Below are 20,095 nucleotides of genomic sequence, written 5' to 3'. Positions count from 1 at the left end.
TCATTTTCTGACTAAAGTCCCACCATAAGCTTTGACAATAAACCTGGGAGCCGATTGATTACTATGCACAGCTGCACCAGATTTAATACATCTCCCCTGTGTGCCCACTCTCCTCTATTCCAGTGTATGGCTTTGTGGTATAGAGGACCTTCACACTGACATATTTACACAAAATGACACATTTCTAAAGACAATGACTGATTACAGATGCTCCCCCAATCATCTCTATACAGCCCCCCCATGTACGTTGTACACAGGTGACACATGCACACCGCTAACACTGGATGTCACTCACTCTTGCCAGGTCCAGGGGATCTTCCTCCTTACTGGGGAACTGAGCTAGCTGCCAACCCCATTGCTGCGCCTGCGCACTCCACTCCCTGAAACCTGACTTCCTCTTCCTGCATCTCAGCCGTGCGTTCCACGGATACTTCCGGGAGTGTGGTTTCATATCACATGACCATGGAAGTAACCTTATAGTCATACTAACTTACCAGAAATGAATAATATCTAGTGTAGAATCATACCCCATTAATTATGTATATGTAACATATAAGTTGTTATTAAATTGAAAGTTTTATGTATGTAACTAAAGCATGTTATAGAATTTGTATTCGCCATTTTCCTGAAGTAAAACTGTATGCACAGAGGCACACGTGACTAAAGCGTGACGTATTGTTGTGCCTTGAGTTTCAATTAGTTCTCTGAAGAGAAAAGCGACCAATGAAAGCAGACAATAAGGTGTACGCCCCTAAGTTCACGCCCCCTCCGTTGCGTCACTACCACATCTGGACATCTTCTTGTAGAGCCTGGAGATCGGTATTCCGAGGAGTGTCTGTGGAGCTCAGGTAAGGAGCGGTGTACTGGGGATTCTATGTTATTATCAGGGGGAGCTGGGTGTGGTCTCAGCGCTCACTTACATTGAGAAGTACGGGTGCGGAGGAGTGTTCGGGGAGGTTGCGGCCTGCCGGGGGGACCTGAGCCTGTACAGTGCTGATATGGGGAGCTGAGAGTCGGGGCGACTCCTCCGGTGTGCGCATGCTCTGCTGTGCGAGGAGAATGTAATGGACTGTGCCTGTGTTTGTTTCCAGCCAGGAAGGCCTATAATATGATGCACGACTTGCTGCTAGATCTCTAGGAGATCGGACAGTCACGTTGGAATGTGTGTGTGAGCCACAAATGTCCCGACCGCCACATCTTTGTCAGGGACTGATTTATCAACTAAAGGCAAAACTTTTTTTTCGTGTGTGTGTGTGTTTGGTTTTTTTTTTTTTTTTTTTTTTTTTTAAGAGTGGAAGGGATTAGGTCAGTTTAGATTATTGCTGTCTGTGTCCCTGTTAGAGAGATTCACCCTTTTTCTATTTGTCCATATTCAAAAGCAAAAGAAAATCCTACATTTTGGGTTGTCACCAGAACAGGAATAGAAGGGAAATCTTCCAATGGGGACACTAGTCCTGAGGTCCCTAAGGGATTCCCTTAATCTTCAGGGATTTCTTCTCACTTCCTGTTTTGGCTATGGGTCAGGAAGTGAAGGGAGATCTCTCCAAAGGGACACATGGTAAAACAAATTGGTTTTTGTACCCAAAGTGGAGAAGGGGGGGTTGCCTATAGTTCTAGGTTTATTAGTTGTTACACCTATTAGCAATATTTTATTGTCACTTTTTACTTGTAGAATTTTAGTCTCATTGTAGTGCAATTTGTTCCTGCAGATGAGAATATAAAGCAAGATTTGTCTCTGAGCTTTATTGGTGACCATACAACAACAGCAGCCATGAAGATTGCGGTGGAAGGATGCTGTCACGGTGAGCTCGATAAGATCTATGAGACGATCCAGTTCCTGGAGAAGAAAGAGAACACTAAAGTTGATCTCCTGCTCTGCTGTGGTGACTTTCAGGCAGTGAGGAATGAGGGGGACATGAAATGCATGGCTGTGCCCCAAAAGTACCGTCAGATGCAGACTTTTTACAAGTAGGAATTTTTATTGTTTGAATATACACAATGCGGTTGATTTACTGAAGACATATAGGTCCCACCTTGCAGGGGGACTTTTCCCCAGTACTTATTTTTAAATTGCAAAGAATACCCAATCACAGACAAGGAAAATAAGGGAGGGGGCATATTTTTGTTAGCACAAGATCGGATGACAGAAGCCAGCAGAGCTTCATCTTATCCCCTAAGCTCTGGGGAAAATTTGCTTTCCAAGTTGAGTCTATTTGCCTTTAGTAAATCAACCTCCAGATGTTTTTATGCAGCATAATGAGAACTTTACTGTTTGTTTTCATCAGAATGTGATGACCTTCCCTTACCCTAACTATTAGAGAATAAGTTCACCTTTTGGGAACATGTTACATGTTCCACTCATTATTTATGGTGGAATGTCTATCTATCTATCTATCTATCTATCTATCTATCTATCTATCTATCTATCTATCTATCTATCTATCTATCTATCTATCTATCCCCTGTACTAGCTGTCACATTTGAAACCAGAGCAACCATGCGGGGCTTCAGCCACGTCATTGATACACAGAGCTCCGAGTATGCATGAACTACAAGTACCAGCATCCTTTGCAGATATCAGCTTGTAGTTCTCAGTGATCATGGAATCTTCCTGTCAGTGTATATGCTTGCTGTCTGGAATGTATGGACACACAGATACACTGACCAGTCTACAGGAGACCTGCATGACACTAGAAATCTGCTGATCACTGATGCAATGCTTTAGAGGCTCCAAAAATAATCATCATAAATGCACATTTATTTACCTTTAAAAAAAATGTGCATTTATTTTAAATGTGGGTGCTTAATAAATGCACCCACATAATAAAAAAAAAATGTGTATTTATTACATGTTTGCATTGAAGCCTCCATCAGTGCATTGCAGGTACAATATGCAAACTGCCCCCAATTCCAGGCCAACATGGAGGTACAGACCTTCTGTTATGGGAAGTAAAAGATGTATCACAGGTGCTATGATGTTGCCACACTTGTGCTGAGACTTGTAGTCGTGTAAATAGATCTGTGACTAGATGACTTGCCTGTGTGGCTGAAGCCATGCACAGCTGCTATGAATTCAAAAGAAAAGACTACTAAGTGAACAAATCTACTGCAGCACAATGTAATAAATTTGAAAAAAAAAATATCATATTTTACAACATTTTTTGCAGTGCTGCTGTATACTTAGTGGCCCAATAGTCTTTTGTTGGCATATAATTTTACATACAGAAAACTTACGGTGAAGAGGCATTTGAATCTAAACACTGTTACTGTTTGCTTTTAAAGATGAAAGGGTGGTTACTTTTGGTTTTTAGATGATAGCATTTGATAATTCTTATAATTTTGGAAATATTTTTGCTGTGATCCTGCTATTAAATTGGCAGGTTAATGCTACAAATTCACACAAGTATACAGACCTTAAATGTATGCCTTATTTTGTTTTATAGATATTATTCTGGAGAGAAGAAGGCTCCAATACTTACAATCTTCATTGGAGGGAATCATGAGGCCTCAAATCACCTCCAAGAGTTGCCTTATGGAGGCTGGGTTGCACCAAATATTTACTACCTAGGTAAGTGTTTTTGCAGTATGTGCTGCTTTTATCTAGCTATCCATGTGCATATTTATCTGCACAACTGTGGGAGAAAAAAAAAAACACTGCTTGTTTACACACAATCGAATCTCACGTTTTGGATTCTAGATCAATTCGCATAAGAATGCAGTCTCATTTTACCAGGGGCAAGTGAACTGATGACATTGCCTTCTTGTAAATACACACTGTTTCAATGACAGTAGATTTTAATTTTGAGGGGGGGGGGATCTTTCTTGGCACAGCTAATATTACAAGTTTTATGGAATTAAATGTCAAAACGGCAGCCAAAATATTTTATATTTTAGTTGTGGATGAAGATGAAGAGAGCGAGAGAGGGGTTTTTTTTTTGTTTTTTTTTTTTTTGTTTTTTTAATTGCTGTATTTCTACTCACTTGCTGCCCTGATCCCCTAACATGCAGATGTTGCCAGCACACTCCTGACTGAGTTTCAACCATTCCCTGAGAGGTCCACTTTACAAATTAGGAGCTAATAATTACTGTTTAGCCATTACAGTGGCTGTTTTTGAAATGTAATATTCTAAATTGTGTGTGTGTGTGTGCTTTTTTAGGATATGCTGGGGTAGTGAAATATCAAGGTGTAAGAATTGGAGGAATTTCTGGAATCTTCAAATACCATGATTATAGAAAAGGTAATCAATAACTGGCATCATTGTTTTGTTTGTGTTTTTCTTAACTTTATTAAAAAAATACACAGGTGTATGTAAATAGTGGGTGGCGACAGGCAGGAGCAACATAGTCTTATGAAAACCGTCTGCATTATTTGCGTAAAACGAAAATGGCTCTTTTCAGCAAAAACGTGCTGTCGGCATGATCTTTCTGCCTCTTGCTTAAGAGACCTGTCAAAGGGGAAGTACCTGCCTTAACAAATTAACCCCTTCCTAGCTCTAAAGTATCTTCAAACACAATATTACATAAACGGATGTTATCTCTTGCATTGTTTTTAACACCTAGCTTTAGTTTTTTAACTTGCTGAACTGTAACCAGTATCCCTCCATGTGCTGTTTGCAAAGACTGGAACACCACCAATGGAGTTTGAGAAATGTGATTCATGCTCTTTCATTAATAGTTCTGTGCATTCCATGTTCTGTCGTTCCTTTAGGTCATTTTGAACACCCTCCATATACCAAAGATTCAATTAGAAGCGCTTACCATGTGCGGAACATAGAAGTCTTTAAACTCAAACAGGTAGGCACTAGATCAGGGGTGCCCAAAGAATTGCATAAGAGAACTGAAAAAGAAAAACCCAGGTTGAGACTGGAGTGAAGGTCATACACTGTCCAGCATACTGTTTCTATGCATGCTTTTGCTTGGGGCAAAAGAAAATTTAGAAACGTGCAAAGTTGATAAACTGGCAGACACATTCACTTCACTACATTTACAACTTTCTTGCTGATATAGTACTTTTTCATGCAATCAGCTTAAGATGTGCCATTACATTTTGTGGTCAGTTTTGCAATAGCTCTATATAGTATATTTTAAAGTCCAGCTCCAGATCAAGTCCTGGCTTTTTCTAACTATGCTTAAAGAGGACTTTCACTCTACCTTGCGCCACCCTGATATTATCATTTATTTTTATTTTTATTTTTTTTCTTCTATAACCTCGCTTACTGGGTGGTGGTGTCTGCACAGTTTGGATACTCTTCCACCCAGTGGATCCAGCATTGTCCCGCTGACATCCTTCTGTTAATAGAAACTGCTCAGTTCCGCACCGACATCTTGCTTGTGATTTAATCGAGAGGCCCACCAGCTCATCTGGGTTCAGCTGGTGGGGCCTCGCGATGATTCGCCTCTAGGCCCGCCCCTCTCCTACTTACTATATGAAAGACTTAAGGCCTCCTGGAATATGTGACGGACATATCCCAGGAGGCCCAGTGCCCATGTGTACGTCATTTGCCTAGACAAAATTGCGGGACTTTTTTGTAGAGGGTGATGATCTGCTTTAAACCTGCTCCCACCCCCTCCCATTCTAACTTGAAAGGAAGATGTGCAGTCTTACCTATTCCGAGGGCGCTGTGGTTCAGTCACATGATCTCCCTAGCAGTCGGCTTCAGGGGAGAGGAGACATTACAGACAAGGACTGAAATGCCTGTACTGTGACTTAGATTTGCTATGGGGAATCTGTTGTCCACGATCTCGCCTCTCTCTCCTGTCCAGCTGGCTGCTGGGGAGATCATGTGACTGGACCAGAGTGCCCTCAGAATAGATGAGTATACACATCTTCCTTTCATGGTGTAGTTAGAATGGGGTGGGAGCAGGTTTAAGCTTAGTTAGGAAAAGCCTGGACATCCACTTTAGATTGTTTCCCCTTTTTTTTGTTTGTTTTTTGTGTGTGTGTGTGTGTTTGTTTTGTGGAATTGCCCTCTGTGATAGCAGCTAACTAGGGTGAGTAGAGGCAATACAGTTGTCTTCTATACAGAAGTACAAACGTGTTGTAATTCATTTGTAATAGTGAAAGGGCAAGATTAGGTGCTGTGTGTTACTGCACTTTTTCAATATATTACAATGCAAGGAATGCATTGTAATATATCTCTATGGCAGCCAAGTGCTGCTGTATAAAAGCAACATTGCGATTCACTCTAGGCAACAATTCTTTAGATTTTTGTTTGTGCTATGGTAGCCGACAGACTCTCTGCTTTAACGTGTAATTTTACTAAATGTACAGACAAGTATTTAGACAAAGTTCATGAAAAGCTTTTATACACACAACTCCAATTCCAGAAAGGTTGGGACTATGTGTAAAATTTACATAAAAACAGAATGCAATGATTTGCATATGTCTTAAACCCATATTTTATTCACAATAGAAAACATCAATTTCAAAACTACTTCTTCTTCTTCTTCCTTTTTTTTTTTTTTTTTTTTTTTTTTTTAATGGTACATTTTCTCAGTTTAAATATTTGATATGTTTTCTATTGTGAATAAAATATGGGTTTGAGATTTGCAAATCCCTGCATTCTGTTTTATAGATTTTAGTGTCCCAACTCCTTTTTGGAATCGAGGTTTTATAACCTAAAGTTAATATTTCCCCATCTGTTTCTGCTAAATAGGATCAATAAGTCCTCAAACCTCTAGGAATGGACAATGAAATAAAACCTAAAACAAGAAAAACTATAGCTTATTGCAGTCAGCCTACAAAAAAAGAAAAAGGCAGGTTGCACTTTGGGCACCCCTGCACTAGGTTAATATATGTATATTTAGCATGTTCCTTCTTATTTTCTCACATGACGTTCCAAAATATCTTCTCCCTTGATTTAGGGTGTCTTATATGATAAGTATCCTAATGTTTAAAAAAAAAAAAAAAAAAAAACATTTTTATTAACTATTCTTTGGAATCCTTTTTCTAGAGAATAGTTATCATAAGGCCGTGGTAATTAACTAAATGATCAGGGTCTCCTTCCTATAAAGTACCTGTACAAATACTAGTATTCTCAAAGGTGGGTATTTGCATGCCTTAAAAGAACCTCCACGGACTGCATTTTTGCCTCTTATGAATTACCTTTGTATTGGATGTCAAGAATTAGGCTTTATAGCTTCAGAACACTGTGCTAATATCTATTTATCCCCCCTCCTTAATTCAGATAAAAGAGCCTATGGACATCTTCTTGTCTCATGACTGGCCCCGTAGTATCTATCACTATGGTAATAAGAATCAACTGTTAAAGAAAAAAGACTTTTTCAGACAAGAGGTAGAAAATAACACCCTGGGCAGCCCGGCAGCTGCTGAACTTCTCCACCATCTCCAGCCATCATACTGGTTTTCAGCTCACTTACATGTCAAGTTTGCTGCCTTCATGCAGCACCAGGTAAGAAATATCCCTGTTTCTTGTATCCATGCTCATTTTTGTTTTTCATCTTGAGTTATGTCACTACCCCACCTCTCCACTTTGTTCAGTCAGAGAATGCTTTTCATTCATTGTGAAAATGCAAAGCATTCTGTAAATGGCGCCTGTACCAAGCAGCTGACCTGTGTTCAGAATGCAGCAGGGTAGACACTTGTCATGGGACTCGGAAGCTAGTGCAGATTACATGCGTAGCAGTGTCTACTGCAGTGATTTCAAGCTTCTAGAGCAGGGGTCTCAAACTGACGCCCTCCAGCTGTTGAAAAACTACAAGTCCCATGAGGCATTGCAAGGCTGACAGTTACAAGCATGACTCCCACAAGCAAAGGCATGATGGGACTAGTAGTTGCGCAACAGCTGGATGGCCACCAGTTTTCTTCCAATTGTATTCATTCCGGTTTTCCTAGTTGAGCTGTCTTAACCATTACAGGAGTCCTGTCTTTAAAACGGAACTACACTGCATCTGAGCACCACCAGCTAAAAAAAACACTATTTTAATTTAAAGCAAACTCTCCCACACATCTATGTAGCCATGCTTTATTTTGCTAAGAAATCATTTTGAAAAACGCCCCCTAGCATTTCTAGCCGTGACTATCTTAAGTAAGGGCAGATGATTCATGTAACATTTACTTCTGAAATCCTAGCTCAGACATGCAGACAGGAGGGTGTGCTTAGCTGAGAATACCCCTCCTCCCCTCCTGAAGACTCCTCGGATGTATAACATAATTTGCCTAGACATGGAAACCAGGAAGTAACATAAGTTTAAAATGGGTCAATATGACATACGTTCCTATCTATTTACTAACTATTTGCTAGCAGCATAATGATGAAAAATAGTCCATGTTGATTCAGAGAGTAAAATTCCACTTTAACCACTTCAGCCCCGGAAGATTTGGCTGCTCAACGACCAGGCCATTTTTTGCGGTTCGGCACTGCATCGCTTTTAACTGACAACTGCGCGGTTGTGCGACGCTGTACCCAAACAGGATTGACGTCCCTTTTTTCCCACAAATAGAGCTTTCTTTTGGTGGTATCTCCTCTGCGGTTTTTATTTTTTGCGTTAAAAGCAAACGAAGAGCAACAAGTTTGAAAAAAACACTATCTTTTACTTTTTGCTATAATAAATTTCCCACATATTTTTTATTAAAAAGAAAAAAAAAAATTTCCTCACTTCAGGCCGATATGTATTCTTCTATATATATTTTTGGTAAAAAAAAATTCGCAATAGGCATAATTTGATTTTTTGCACAAAAGTTAGTCAGGTTGAAAAAAGACACAAGTCCATCTAGTTCAACCATAAAAAATAAAATAAAACATATTATACAATCCCATATACCCAAACCTATACCCACAGTTGATCCAGAGGAAGACAAAAAAAAAATCCAGAAAAGCAGGATCCAAGCAGGACCTATAAATGTTAGTACCCAGTTATATTATGTACAGAGAATCCAGGCCTTTCCTAAAGCCATCTGCTGAGCTGACCAGAACCACATCTGGAGGGAGTCTATTCCACATTTTCACAGCTCTTACTGTGAAGAAACCTTTCTGTATTTGGAGATGAAATCTCTTTTCCTCTAGATGTACTTTTCCTCTAGATGTAAAGAGTCCCCCTTGTCCTCAGTGTTGACCGTAAAGTGAATAACTCAACACCAATTTCACTATAGTTCACTAAGTTACAGCGTCTACAAAATAGGGGATAGATTTATGTCTTTTTTTTTTTTTTTTTAATATACTAGTAATGACGACGATCTGCTATTTATTTATGTATTTATTATCGGGACTGTAACATTATGGCGGACACATCGTACACTTTTGACACATTTTTGAAACCATTGACAATTATACAGCGATCGGTGCTATACAAAATGCACTGATTACTGTGTAAATGTCACAGTAGCAGGGAAGGGGTTAACACTAGGGGGCGATCAAGGGGTTAACTGTGTTTCCTATGCGTGTTTCTAACTGGGGGGGATGGGACATGCATAGTATGAACACACGATCTGTCTCCTCTCCCCTGAAAAAAAACAGGATTTGTGTGTTTTACTTACACACACACACACACACACACACACACACACACACACACACACACACACACACACACACACACACACACACACACCGGTTTTTGCTCTCATGAGCGATCACGGGAGCCCAGCGGTCATCGCGACTGCCGGGCACTGGCATTGGCTCCGAGGGCACGTGCATGCACCCCTAGTGCCCAAAAGGTAAAGCGACGTAAGGTAACGTCGATTTGCCCAGCCAACCTGGCACAGTAAAACTGTGGCGGCTGGTCGGCAAGTAGTTAAACTAAAAAGGAAAATACATTTATTTTCTGTTACTATGGTGAGTTAACAGGATTTTTCTTTTACAGGACAAAGAAGGAGAGCTACCCAAAGCAACCAAATTCTTGGCACTAGATAAGTGCTTGCCACGTCGGGAATTTCTTCAGGTGAGAATGGTTTTCTATTATGGATTTTTGTTGTTGTTGTTCCTCTTTGAAACTTACTGATAAGCTCATTCATCTGTTTTATACTTCATCGTATCGATTTTACGCTAATTTGGTCAGCAAGATATAATCAGATGTATAACTCATTATGCCCTAAGTGTCAAGGGGCCCTTGTTCCTTTCTCCATATGCTCTGGTCCTGTCCACAGATACAAGCTCACTGGAAGCAATTCATAACGTTCTTTGCATGAAATCATGGGTTCTCCAGCACAATTGGACACTCAGACATGCCTCCTTGGTCTTTAGAATTAAACATTTTATCTACGTGCCTTTTTGTTTACTGCCCAGAAGCTATTAATCTATGTCTGGATCCATGCTGGGGTGCCTACCTTACAACAATGGAAAGTGGAGATTAATAGGTTGCTTCTGCATAAGAAAGTGATCTATGACCACAAAAGTTGCACAAAATGTAAAAAATATGGGGTATGTGATAATCAGAATTACTTGCTGGCCATACATAGATCAAAATTTGACAGGTTTAGCAGAGACCAGCCGAATTTCGATAAATGCATGGCCGCTGTGGTTGAACAGAAGTCATTTTACTGAATTACTTCTTTTCAACCTCCCCATGTGGGGAGAAAAGCTGCTCGATCAGTGCTTCAGGCTATAAACAGCAGCGCTAATCTGTGTACTCCTGACAGCTGTCAAAATGCAATGAAACACTGGGGAGGATTTCCGCATCCAAATCGATGGGAGAATTGGGTCAGATTTTTTTTCGTCCTTTAACCTGCTGGTTGAATGGGGGGAAAAAAAACACTAATTTATGACCAGCCTTGCACACAGCCCCTACTCTGTAGAACATGGGTGCATGACTTTGTCATCATGTTACTTTATGCCCCTTCAATACCAATAAAGACTATTTCAGATTTTAAAAAATGACATTTTGTTGTACAATTTATAAATGTATTTGTTATACTTTCATATTGGTTTGTTTTTTAATTAGATTGTTGAAGTGAAGCATGACCCCAGCAAACCCGACTGCTTAGAGTATGACCTTGAATGGCTGTGTGTCCTAAAAGCTACTAAAGACCTTCTTAATGTAACTTCAAATACATGGAACATGCCTGAGAACAATGGTCTACATAGCAGGTGAGTAAATGAGCACTGTCTGAATGTGAAGAGTTCATTCATGCAATATACACCATAATGTTGGCACTGCACAACCAGAGCAAACCATAGATTGGGGGCTGTAGAACAACAAACCCCTCTTCAGCTTGATTTGTGATTAATTTTACTTGTGTTTTCCCATTTAGTTCTGGTCACGGGGATAGTTCAAATGCTGCTTGGTTAACTTTCATTCAGAAATAAATTACAGCAGTATTGGTGGTCAGACAGATTTAGATGATATTTTGTCAGGTTAGGAATTATTTGGGTATCAAACAGAAATCTGTTTGACCAATAGACGTTGATTTTTGGGGACCCCCCCCCTTTTTTTTTGTATGCAGTAATCTGAGTTCAGTTTGTCTAATACCAGTCATGGCATTACTCCCTACGTTTGTCCTATGATTCATGCAATCTGGCTCTCAACATAATGGGGTTGATTTTACTAAAAGCAAATATACTGAGCACTGAATGTGCGCTTGCTCCAGAGCTTAGTAAATGAAGTAAAACTTCACTTTGCAAAGAATACTCAATCACGTTGTGTTTTTTTTGTAGTTGAGAGACGATCAAAATCTTTTAATTCAGAATAACAAAGCATTTGTGCACCTGTAATAAAAATAGGAATTTGGCACCTCAAATTGACCCAGTACCTAATTTCAGCAGCTCTATTGGTTCAGATAGAGAGAAATACAAAAAAAACTAAAATATAATGCAGCGCTAGTGATACACTATATGAACAAAATTCTTAATATACTTCGATTGAAAATTAAATATTATACAACATAAATACATAATGTGCAATAATCAAACATGATGTTCCTTGAGAAACATGTTCAATAAATAAATATTCAGTGTCCTTAATAATCTGTTTGATCAAGATAACCCAGTGCAAACACAAGTTCATCCAGGAAATGTGTGTACTTTTGCAAACCATAGATGATGCAAATTTCTTTTGGTTGCAAGAAATTTGCATCATTTCCCCCCCATCAACACAGACAGTGCTGACGGGAATCCCTCTGTCAAGACATTGTGTAATACCAGTGGGTGGCAAGGGAAGTCAGTAAATATTGCCAGCAGCTATAGCAGCCTCTAGCGATAATCCCAAGTAAATCTGGCAGGCTGGTTGATCGCTCAACTTGGTACATTCAGCCGTGCCCATACATGGTTCCTGCTAAACCAACTGAGACTCGAACAGTCTATGGCCAGCCTTACTTCCCACACATGTGTGTTTTACTCCTTCAGTACAAGTATGCATCTCCCCAGATACATAGACCTACAGTTCAGCTGCTTCACAAGCTCTGAATGTGAAATGTAGTTCATTCTTTTACTATCTGCAAGTGTAACTTTTTTATATTTATATTATGACTTTATGCTCCTTTTTAGTAGACTTCTAATATTGATGTTTAATTATAGGTGGAATTACAGTTCTACTGAACAAATGAAGCAAGAAGTCTTGAAAGATATGGGCCATGACCTTACTATCCCATGCAACTTTAGTGTCAGCATTCCTTGCTATGACCCAAACAATCCTCAGCACAAGAGAGTGCCTTCTCACATTATTAATCCTCAGACCACAGAGTTCTGTGCCCGTTTCGGACTTATTGACATCAATGCTAAAGTCGGCCAACTAGATGATGAGGGTGGAGAGTTTGATGCTGCAGAAGATAATGACGCAGAGAGCAGTGGATCCACAGAAGATCCCAGTGAATACAGTACTGACACTTCTATCCTCTCTTCTTCAATTAATCCTGATGAGATCACTCTGGAAGATGATGAAGATGAGGAAGACGTCTCTGTGCGGTCTTTGGAGCCCTCTCCAGAATATTCCCCAAGCTTCTCTGGTTTCCGTGTTCTGCCAGAGTCCATGGCTATTTCCTCAGATGATGCCATGGATTCAACCAACGATGAACAGGAACGTTCAGAGAGCAGTCACACTGAAGGCGAAGGCAAGAACCCAGAAAAGCAACTTAAGAGACTGAGCGAAGAGAATGGACGAGGTAGTGTGAAGATTAAAAGGAGAAACCAGGCTCTCTACACAGGTCAGGATGAAGTAGAGTAGCCAGATAGGAACTTTCTCTGGATTGTGGACTATTAAGACTGCTTTAAAGCAATCACTGATTTACTTGCTGGTAGCATCTCTGGCACAGGGTCTTGTTTTGTGGCCAGCATCAAAATTCATTTACTTTTTACTGTTTTAATACGGTCAACATAGACTATCATCTGACTGAAGATGATCAGGTATTCTGTTAGTTACAGTTTTATATTTTTTGTTGCAGTGGAGTGGCTCCACCCAAAATGAATTTTTCTTTTAGTTGGAGTGGGAGCTGGGGTTGATTTTCCAATCTTCAGCACAGGATCAAACCCTGCTCCTTTCCATCAAAGCTGGAAAAATGTGTTTTCGGTGGAGTTGCTCTTTAAATGTGCCCTAAGTTCTATTACAGTTATGCAGTCCTAAGGGGGAGAATTGTGTATAATATATAAGTTTTTAATTGTAAATTTTATTTTAAAGCTATGGGCAAAAAATGTAAAATAAATCAGGACTGTTTGGGGAAAAACAGCTTGTTTGTTTTTACTATGTATTTTTACTAAATCATTGCTCTCAATGTGTTGGGGACAAGTTCTCTCAGAATTTGCAGTCCATTTGTAGTACAAGAATGCATTGTAAAATCTGGCTGTTATAGGGCAGCAGAGTTTTGATAAATTAAGATGGGTCACACCAGTGCAGCTTTAAAGTTGCGCAGTCTTGAATCGAGTTGAGAGGTCAAATTGAATCAAATTTTCAGCAAATTGATTTTTTTTTTTTTTTCACCAGGAACAGCGCTGACACCGCGCCAGTCATGAGGAGCTGCGGGCAGGAGTTTTTAGGCGAGGCCGCGGCTTCGGCCTAGTCCGTGAGGCCGGACGCCGCGGGCTGGGCCGAAGCCGCGGCCTCGCCTAAAAACTCCTGCCTGCAGCTCCTCAGGACCAGCGCGGTGTCCATTAAATAAAAAAAAAAAAACTCCATTCAAATCATGAATCTAGGGTTGTATGTTTGTTTGTTTTTTTTGTTTTTTTTTTTTGTTTTTTTTTTTTTTTTTTGAGAAAATACCCCAGCTCTACTAAAGACTGATACCAGGGTGATACATGCAGCTGCAGGCATCACCCCAGTACAACAACTTGAAGCAATATCGGTAAGTTTGCTACCGATTCTTCAAAAAAAGTGAATATAGGTCTACCCCTGCTTAATGCACTACAACAGATTTCTAAGGTGTGAATACGCTCTCTTACTTTTTTTTTTTTTTTTTTTTGTTTGTTTGTTTTTTTGGGAATGACAAGATGGATCCTCTAGAGTAGGGGTTGGTAGCCTTTCGATTGTGGGCAGGTGATGGGTAGGATCGGGTCCACTGCATTTCTGCTAAATTGTGAGCCATAGAACCTAGCGTTATGGCAGATGTGAAAGTATTAAAAGAGATGTATAGGGTTGTGTGTGTGTGTGTATATGTGTGTGTGTGTGTGTGTGTGTGTGTGTGTGTGTGTGTGTATATATATATATATATATATATATATGTGTGTGTGTATATATGTATATGTATATGTGTATATATATATATATATATATATATATATATATATATATATGTGTGTGTATATATATATATATATATATATATATATATATATATATATATATATATATATATATATATATATATATATATATATATATATATATACACACACAACCCTATACATCTCTTTTAATACTTTCACATCTGCCATATATATATATATATATTACACATACACACAGCACCCCATATTGACAGAAAAACACAGAATTGTTGACATTTTTGACACAGAATTGTTGACATTTTTGCAGATTTATTAAAAAAGAAAAACTGAAATATCACATGGTCCTAAGTATTCAGACCCTTTGCTCAGTATTTAGTAGAAGCACCCTTTTGATCTAATACAGCCATGAGTCTTTTTGGGAAAGGTGCAACAAGTTTTTCACACCTGGATTTGGGGATCCTTTGCCATTCCTCCTTGCAGATCCTCTCCAGTTCTGTCAGGTTGGATGGTAAACGTTGGACAGCCATTTTTAGGTCTCTCCATTCAAGAACAGTCAGAGTTGTTGTGAAGCCACTCCTTCGTTATTTTAACTGTGTGCTTAGGGTCATTGTCTTGTTGGAAGGTAAACCTTCGGCCCAGTCTGAGGTCCTAAAGCACTCTGGAGAAGGTATTCGTCCAGGATATCGCTGTACTTGGCCGCATTCATCTTTCCCTCAATTGCAACCAGTCGTCCTGACCCTGCAGCTGACAAAACACGCCCACAGCATGATGCTGCCACCACCATGCTTCACTGTTGGGACTGTATTGGACAGGTGATGAGCAGTGTCTGGTTTTCTCCACACACACCGCTTAGAATTAAGGCCAAAAAGTTCTATCTTGGTCTCATCAGACCAGAGAATCTTATTTCTCACCATCTTGGAGTCCTTCAGATGTTGTCATGTGTCTTGCAATGAGGAGAGGCTTCTGTCGGGCCACTTTGCCATAAAGCCCCGACTGGTGGAGGGCTGCAGTGATGGTTGACTTTCTACAACTTTCTCCCATCTCCCGACTGCATCTCTGGATCTCAGCCACAGTGATCTTTGGGTTCTTCTTTACCTCTCTCACCAAGGCTCTTCTCCCCCGATAGCTCAGTTTGGCCGGACGGCCAGCTCTAAGAAGGGTTCTGGTCATTCCAAACGTCTTCCATTTAAGGATTATGGAGGCCACTGTGCTCTTAGGAACCTTAAGTGCAACCTTTTTGTAACCTTGGCCAGATCTGTGCCTTACCACAATTCTGTCTCTGAGCTCTTCAGGCAGTTCCTTTTGACCTCATGATTCTCATTTGCTCTGACATGCACTGTGAACTGTAAGGTGTGTATATATATATAATTTTTTTTTATTCTATTTAACTTGCCTAGGTGGCTGCAGCATCGATCTGTTACTGGCGCCTTTAACAATGAGACCCGAACGATCAAACACCCCCTGATCACTGGTACTCATGGCTCCCGCCTTTCAGTCACTGGGTCTCTGCTTTGCAAGCCGCCCCCCCCCACACTCTCTGGAACGCTGGGCCGTGATGGGGGTGGGATCAGCCGGTCCAGACATGTGGGCGGATTCCGACTTCAATATCCTGCCCCAGCCTGAACTGGCTCAGCCGACAGCAGGCTTCAGCTTGCTGTCTGCTGAAAACTGGTCACAGGAGTGCAGAATGAACTGCACTCCTGTGATCCACAGGAGAAGTACAGCCAAACAAGCTTTGGTTGCACTTCTCCTATTAACCCTAGACTGCATCACTGTTAGGTGATTTTTTTTGTTTGTTTGCTCTTCTTAAACAGAAGGTGCAAAAATGAAAGTGTGTGTATGCAGTAGGATAGAACAGATATAAATGAAGATGGGGTACACCTGAATGCTTTGTAGTTTGAAGCTCCAAAACGCGTGACAAAACACCTATAATATTGCTCAAATGGGTTTGAATGTAGCCTGCGACATTTGGCTTTAAGCATCTTGGAGAGGAGATGTGAACCATCTCCATAGAGAATAATTGTTTGTTTTTTCTCCTCTTCAGGCTGCATTCACATCCTTGCATTTATGAAAGTGCGGCAACACACACTTGCTGTGCGTTTTGGAAGCTAGCTGCAAATGCGTATTCTTTTTAATTTACATTTAAAACATTTTTTTTTCTATATGCTTTTGTGTTGATCTTTCTGCTCAACACATACAGCGCCATTTGAGAATCTGTCTTGAATATTGCTCAGACGCTCTCCATTCAATCTGATAGAGCTTGAGCTATTTTGCAAAGATGAATGGACAAAAATGTCACTCTCTCTAGATGTGCAAAGCTGGTAGAGACATCTCCTGTAATTGCAGCGAAAGGTCGTTCTACAAAGTTTTGACTCGGGGGGCTGAAAACAAATGCACGCCACACTTTTCACATTTATTTGTAAAAAAAATTTAAAAAAATATTAAACTAAACAATTTCCACTTCACAATTATGTGCCACTTTGTGTTGATCTATCACATTAACCACTTGCTGACCGCCTAACGCAGATATACTGCGGCAGAATGGCATGGGCAGGCAAAATCACGTACCTGGTACGTAATGTGCCTCATGCCCGAGGCGGTTGGCATCGTTAGGGGAGCGATCAATGCTGAGGGGGAGGCCACTCATTCGTGGCCACCCCCTCGTGATCGCTCCCAACGAATGACAATCTTCCTCTGCCTCTGTAATGTAAACAACGGCAGAGGAAGTGATGTAATCTCTCCTCGAGTTGGTCTTATTCGTTCCGGCGCCGAGAAGAGAAGGCATCCAAGTGAGTGCACCAACACCACACGTACAGTAGAACACTCTAGGCACACTTTTCTCCCCCCTGTACCCCCTGTCACAGTGACATAAATAGCATTTTTTTTTTTTGATTATTGCATTGGTGTCAGTTTGTGATAGTTATAAGTGGTAGGGCAGTTAGTGTTAGCCCCCTTTAGGTCTAGGATACCCCCCTAACCCCCACCAATAAAGGTTTAACCCTGTGATCACCCCCCGTCACCAATGTCACTAAGCGATCGTTTTTCTGATCGCTGTGTTAGTGTCACTGGTGATGCTAGTTAGGGAGGTAAATATATAGGTTCGCCGTCAGCGTTTTATAGCGTCAGGGACCCCCATATACTACCTAATAAAGGTTTTAACCCCCTGATTGCCCCCTAGTTAACACTTTCACCAGTGATCACTGTATAACTGTTACGGGTGACGCTGGTTAGTTTGTTTTTTTTATAGTTTCAGGGCGCCCGCCGTTTATTACCTAATAAAGGTTTAACCCCCTGATCGCCCGTCGTTGATATAAGTTAGGTTTTAGGGTCTGCGGCGCCCCAGGCAGTGTCAGGTTAGTGCCAGTACAGCTAACGCCCATGCACGCAGCATACACCTCCCTTAGTGGTATAGTATCTGAACAGATCAATATCTGATCCAATCAGAGCTATACTAGCGTCCCCAGCAGTTTAGGATTCCCAAAAACGCAGTGTTAGCGGGATCAGCCCAGATACCTGGGTTTTGCCCCTCGGCCCAGCCCACCCAAGTGCAGTATCGATCGATCACTGTCACTTACAAAACACTAAACATACATAACTGCAGCGTTCGCAGAGTCAGGCCTGATCCCTGCGATCGCTAACAGTTTTTTTGGTAGCATTTTGATACAGTCGCTAACAGTCAGGAGCTTTTTTTACCTGTGAGTCTCACTAGTGTACCACTAAATTTAGAGCCCAAAATGGCAAATCAAAGGTACACTAGTGAAGAGGTCTACACGTTTCTGAGCATGACAGATAGTGAAGAGGAAGTCACTCATCTGTCAGATTCAGCCTCAGAATACGATCCTGTAGACTACAGCGGCTCCATGACAGATAGCTCTGATGATGGAGTTGTGGTCCCTGCCAATGTCAGGCGTACCAGACCCCGAACTTCTTCTGTCATTGATGTGCAAGAACCGCAGGTTCCTCGTATGGAGCAGAGCAGTACTAGCGCCGCTCTTCCTTCTGGTGAACTGGCAAGCACCAGCGGCCTAGTACACCCTGGTCATAGTCAATCCAGCACAGCAGTAACACTTGGAGACGTGGCGAGTCCCATAAGTGCAGTTCGAGGTGGCAAGCACAAGTGTCCTGCTGCCACCAAGAAGACGAACACAGGCCCATAGTGCCCTTCCTGCTGCATTTGCCAATCCTAAATGGGAACCCACCACTTCTGCAGCACCCGTACTTCCCCCATTCACTGGCCAACCCGGCATTCAGGTGGAAACAGTTGATTTTACGTCACTTGTTTTTTATTCGCTGTTTTTCACCGAATATCTCTATAGATCTATTGTGGACCAAAGCAATTTGTACGCTGGTCGACACATCGCCACTATTCCCCAGTCCTCCCTTGCCAGAGATTGGAGACCAATTACGGTCTCCAAATTTAAGCTCTTTCTGGGCCTTTCCCTCAACATGGGCAGAACTAAAAAGAGTGAGTTGCGTTCATATTGGTCCACTGACCCAATTCACCATATGCCCTTGTTTTCTGTCTCCATGACCAGGGCACCATACGAGCAGATCTTGCGGTTCATGCACTTCAATGACAATGTACTGTCGTCCTCGTGGAGACCCTGGATACGATCGGCTCTACAAAATTCAGCCCCTCGTAAGCCACTTCAACCAACGTTTTGCAGACTTGTTTACTCCCCATCAAGTTGTCTGTATTGATGAGTCCCTGATTAAGTTTTCTGGCCACTTTTCATTCAAACAGTACCTTCCCAGCAAGCGTGCCAGATACGGGGTCAAGATGTATAAGCTCTGTGACAGGGCCACAGGCTATACATGTAGTTTTATGGTTTACGAGGAAAAAGATAGCCACGTAGAGCCGACAAACTGCCCTGACTACATAGGAAGCAATGGCAAGATTGTGTGGGACTTAGCGTCACCCTTATTCGGAAAGGGGGTACCACTTATATGTGGACAATTATTACACGAGCGTGCCACTTTTTAGTCACTTGTTTGATCAGCAGATTGGAGCATGTGGCACCGTGCGACCTTATCACCGGGGCTTTCCCCAGCGACTTGTAGATTCCCGTCTTAGGCTGTGAGAAAGAGCCTGCTTGCAGTGTAACAATTTGCTCGCTATGAAGTGGAGGGATAATAAGAATGTTTTCGTTCTTACCTCTCTTCATGCAGACACAATGGTCCAAATTACTATGGCGACTGGTCTTGTGGAGAAACCCCTCTATGTCCACGAATATAACCAAAATATGGGAGGGGTGGACCTCAACGACCAGTTGTTGGCGCCGTACCTAATTGCCCGTAAGGCCAGATGCTGGTACAAGAAAGTGTCTGTTTATTTACTTCAATTGGCTTTGCTGAACACTTATGTGCTATACAGAGCTTCAGGACGGACTGGATACTTCCTTAAATTCCAGAAAGAGATTGTCAGAGCCCTTTTGTTTCCAGACGGTGCTCCACCTCACCTTCCCCAACCAAATGCAGTAAGCCGG

General features: G+C 41.3%; 2 protein-coding genes across 3 annotated transcripts in view; one reads left to right on the top strand and one right to left on the bottom strand.

Annotated features, from left to right (window-relative positions):
• The window catches only part of VPS8 (VPS8 subunit of CORVET complex), a 388,855-nt gene extending 388,425 nt beyond the window's left edge, over positions 1 to 430 (bottom strand). For both annotated transcript variants that reach the window (XM_073633432.1, XM_073633433.1), the window contains exon 1: positions 296 to 430. In XM_073633432.1, the coding sequence (XP_073489533.1) occupies position 296 (1 nt within the window). In that variant the 5' untranslated portion in view covers positions 297 to 430. The remainder of the gene's footprint in view (positions 1 to 295) is intronic.
• A 263-nt stretch (positions 431 to 693) lies between these two features.
• DBR1 (debranching RNA lariats 1) lies at positions 694 to 13,612 on the top strand. The gene is made up of 9 exons (XM_073633434.1): positions 694 to 848; positions 1,710 to 1,968; positions 3,444 to 3,568; positions 4,158 to 4,238; positions 4,709 to 4,794; positions 7,188 to 7,412; positions 9,823 to 9,900; positions 10,900 to 11,045; positions 12,471 to 13,612. The coding sequence occupies exons 2-9, from the start codon at positions 1,772 to 1,774 to the stop codon at positions 13,114 to 13,116; spliced, it is 1,584 nt and encodes a 527-aa protein (XP_073489535.1). The 5' UTR covers positions 694 to 848; positions 1,710 to 1,771; the 3' UTR covers positions 13,117 to 13,612.
• The last annotated feature ends 6,483 nt before the right edge of the window (positions 13,613 to 20,095 follow it).

This window comes from Aquarana catesbeiana, linkage group LG06 (assembly GCF_042186555.1).
Source record: "Aquarana catesbeiana isolate 2022-GZ linkage group LG06, ASM4218655v1, whole genome shotgun sequence".
Taxonomy (NCBI): Eukaryota; Metazoa; Chordata; class Amphibia; order Anura; family Ranidae; genus Aquarana; species Aquarana catesbeiana.
Note: the sequence above shows the minus strand (reverse complement) of the source record. Positions and strands in the feature narration are given on the sequence as shown.

What these genes read in the sequence shown, in the direction of transcription:
- DBR1 (XM_073633434.1), top strand. Translation starts at nt 1,772, where the DNA reads ATGAAGATTGCGGTGGAAGGATGCTGTCACGGTGAGCTCGATAAGATC. An exon ending in AAGTCTTTAAACTCAAACAG is followed by an intron (nt 4,795 to 7,187) that starts GTAGGCACTAGA and finishes TCCTTAATTCAG; the next exon opens with ATAAAAGAGCCTATGGACAT. An exon ending in CACGTCGGGAATTTCTTCAG is followed by an intron (nt 9,901 to 10,899) that starts GTGAGAATGGTT and finishes TTTTTTAATTAG; the next exon opens with ATTGTTGAAGTGAAGCATGA.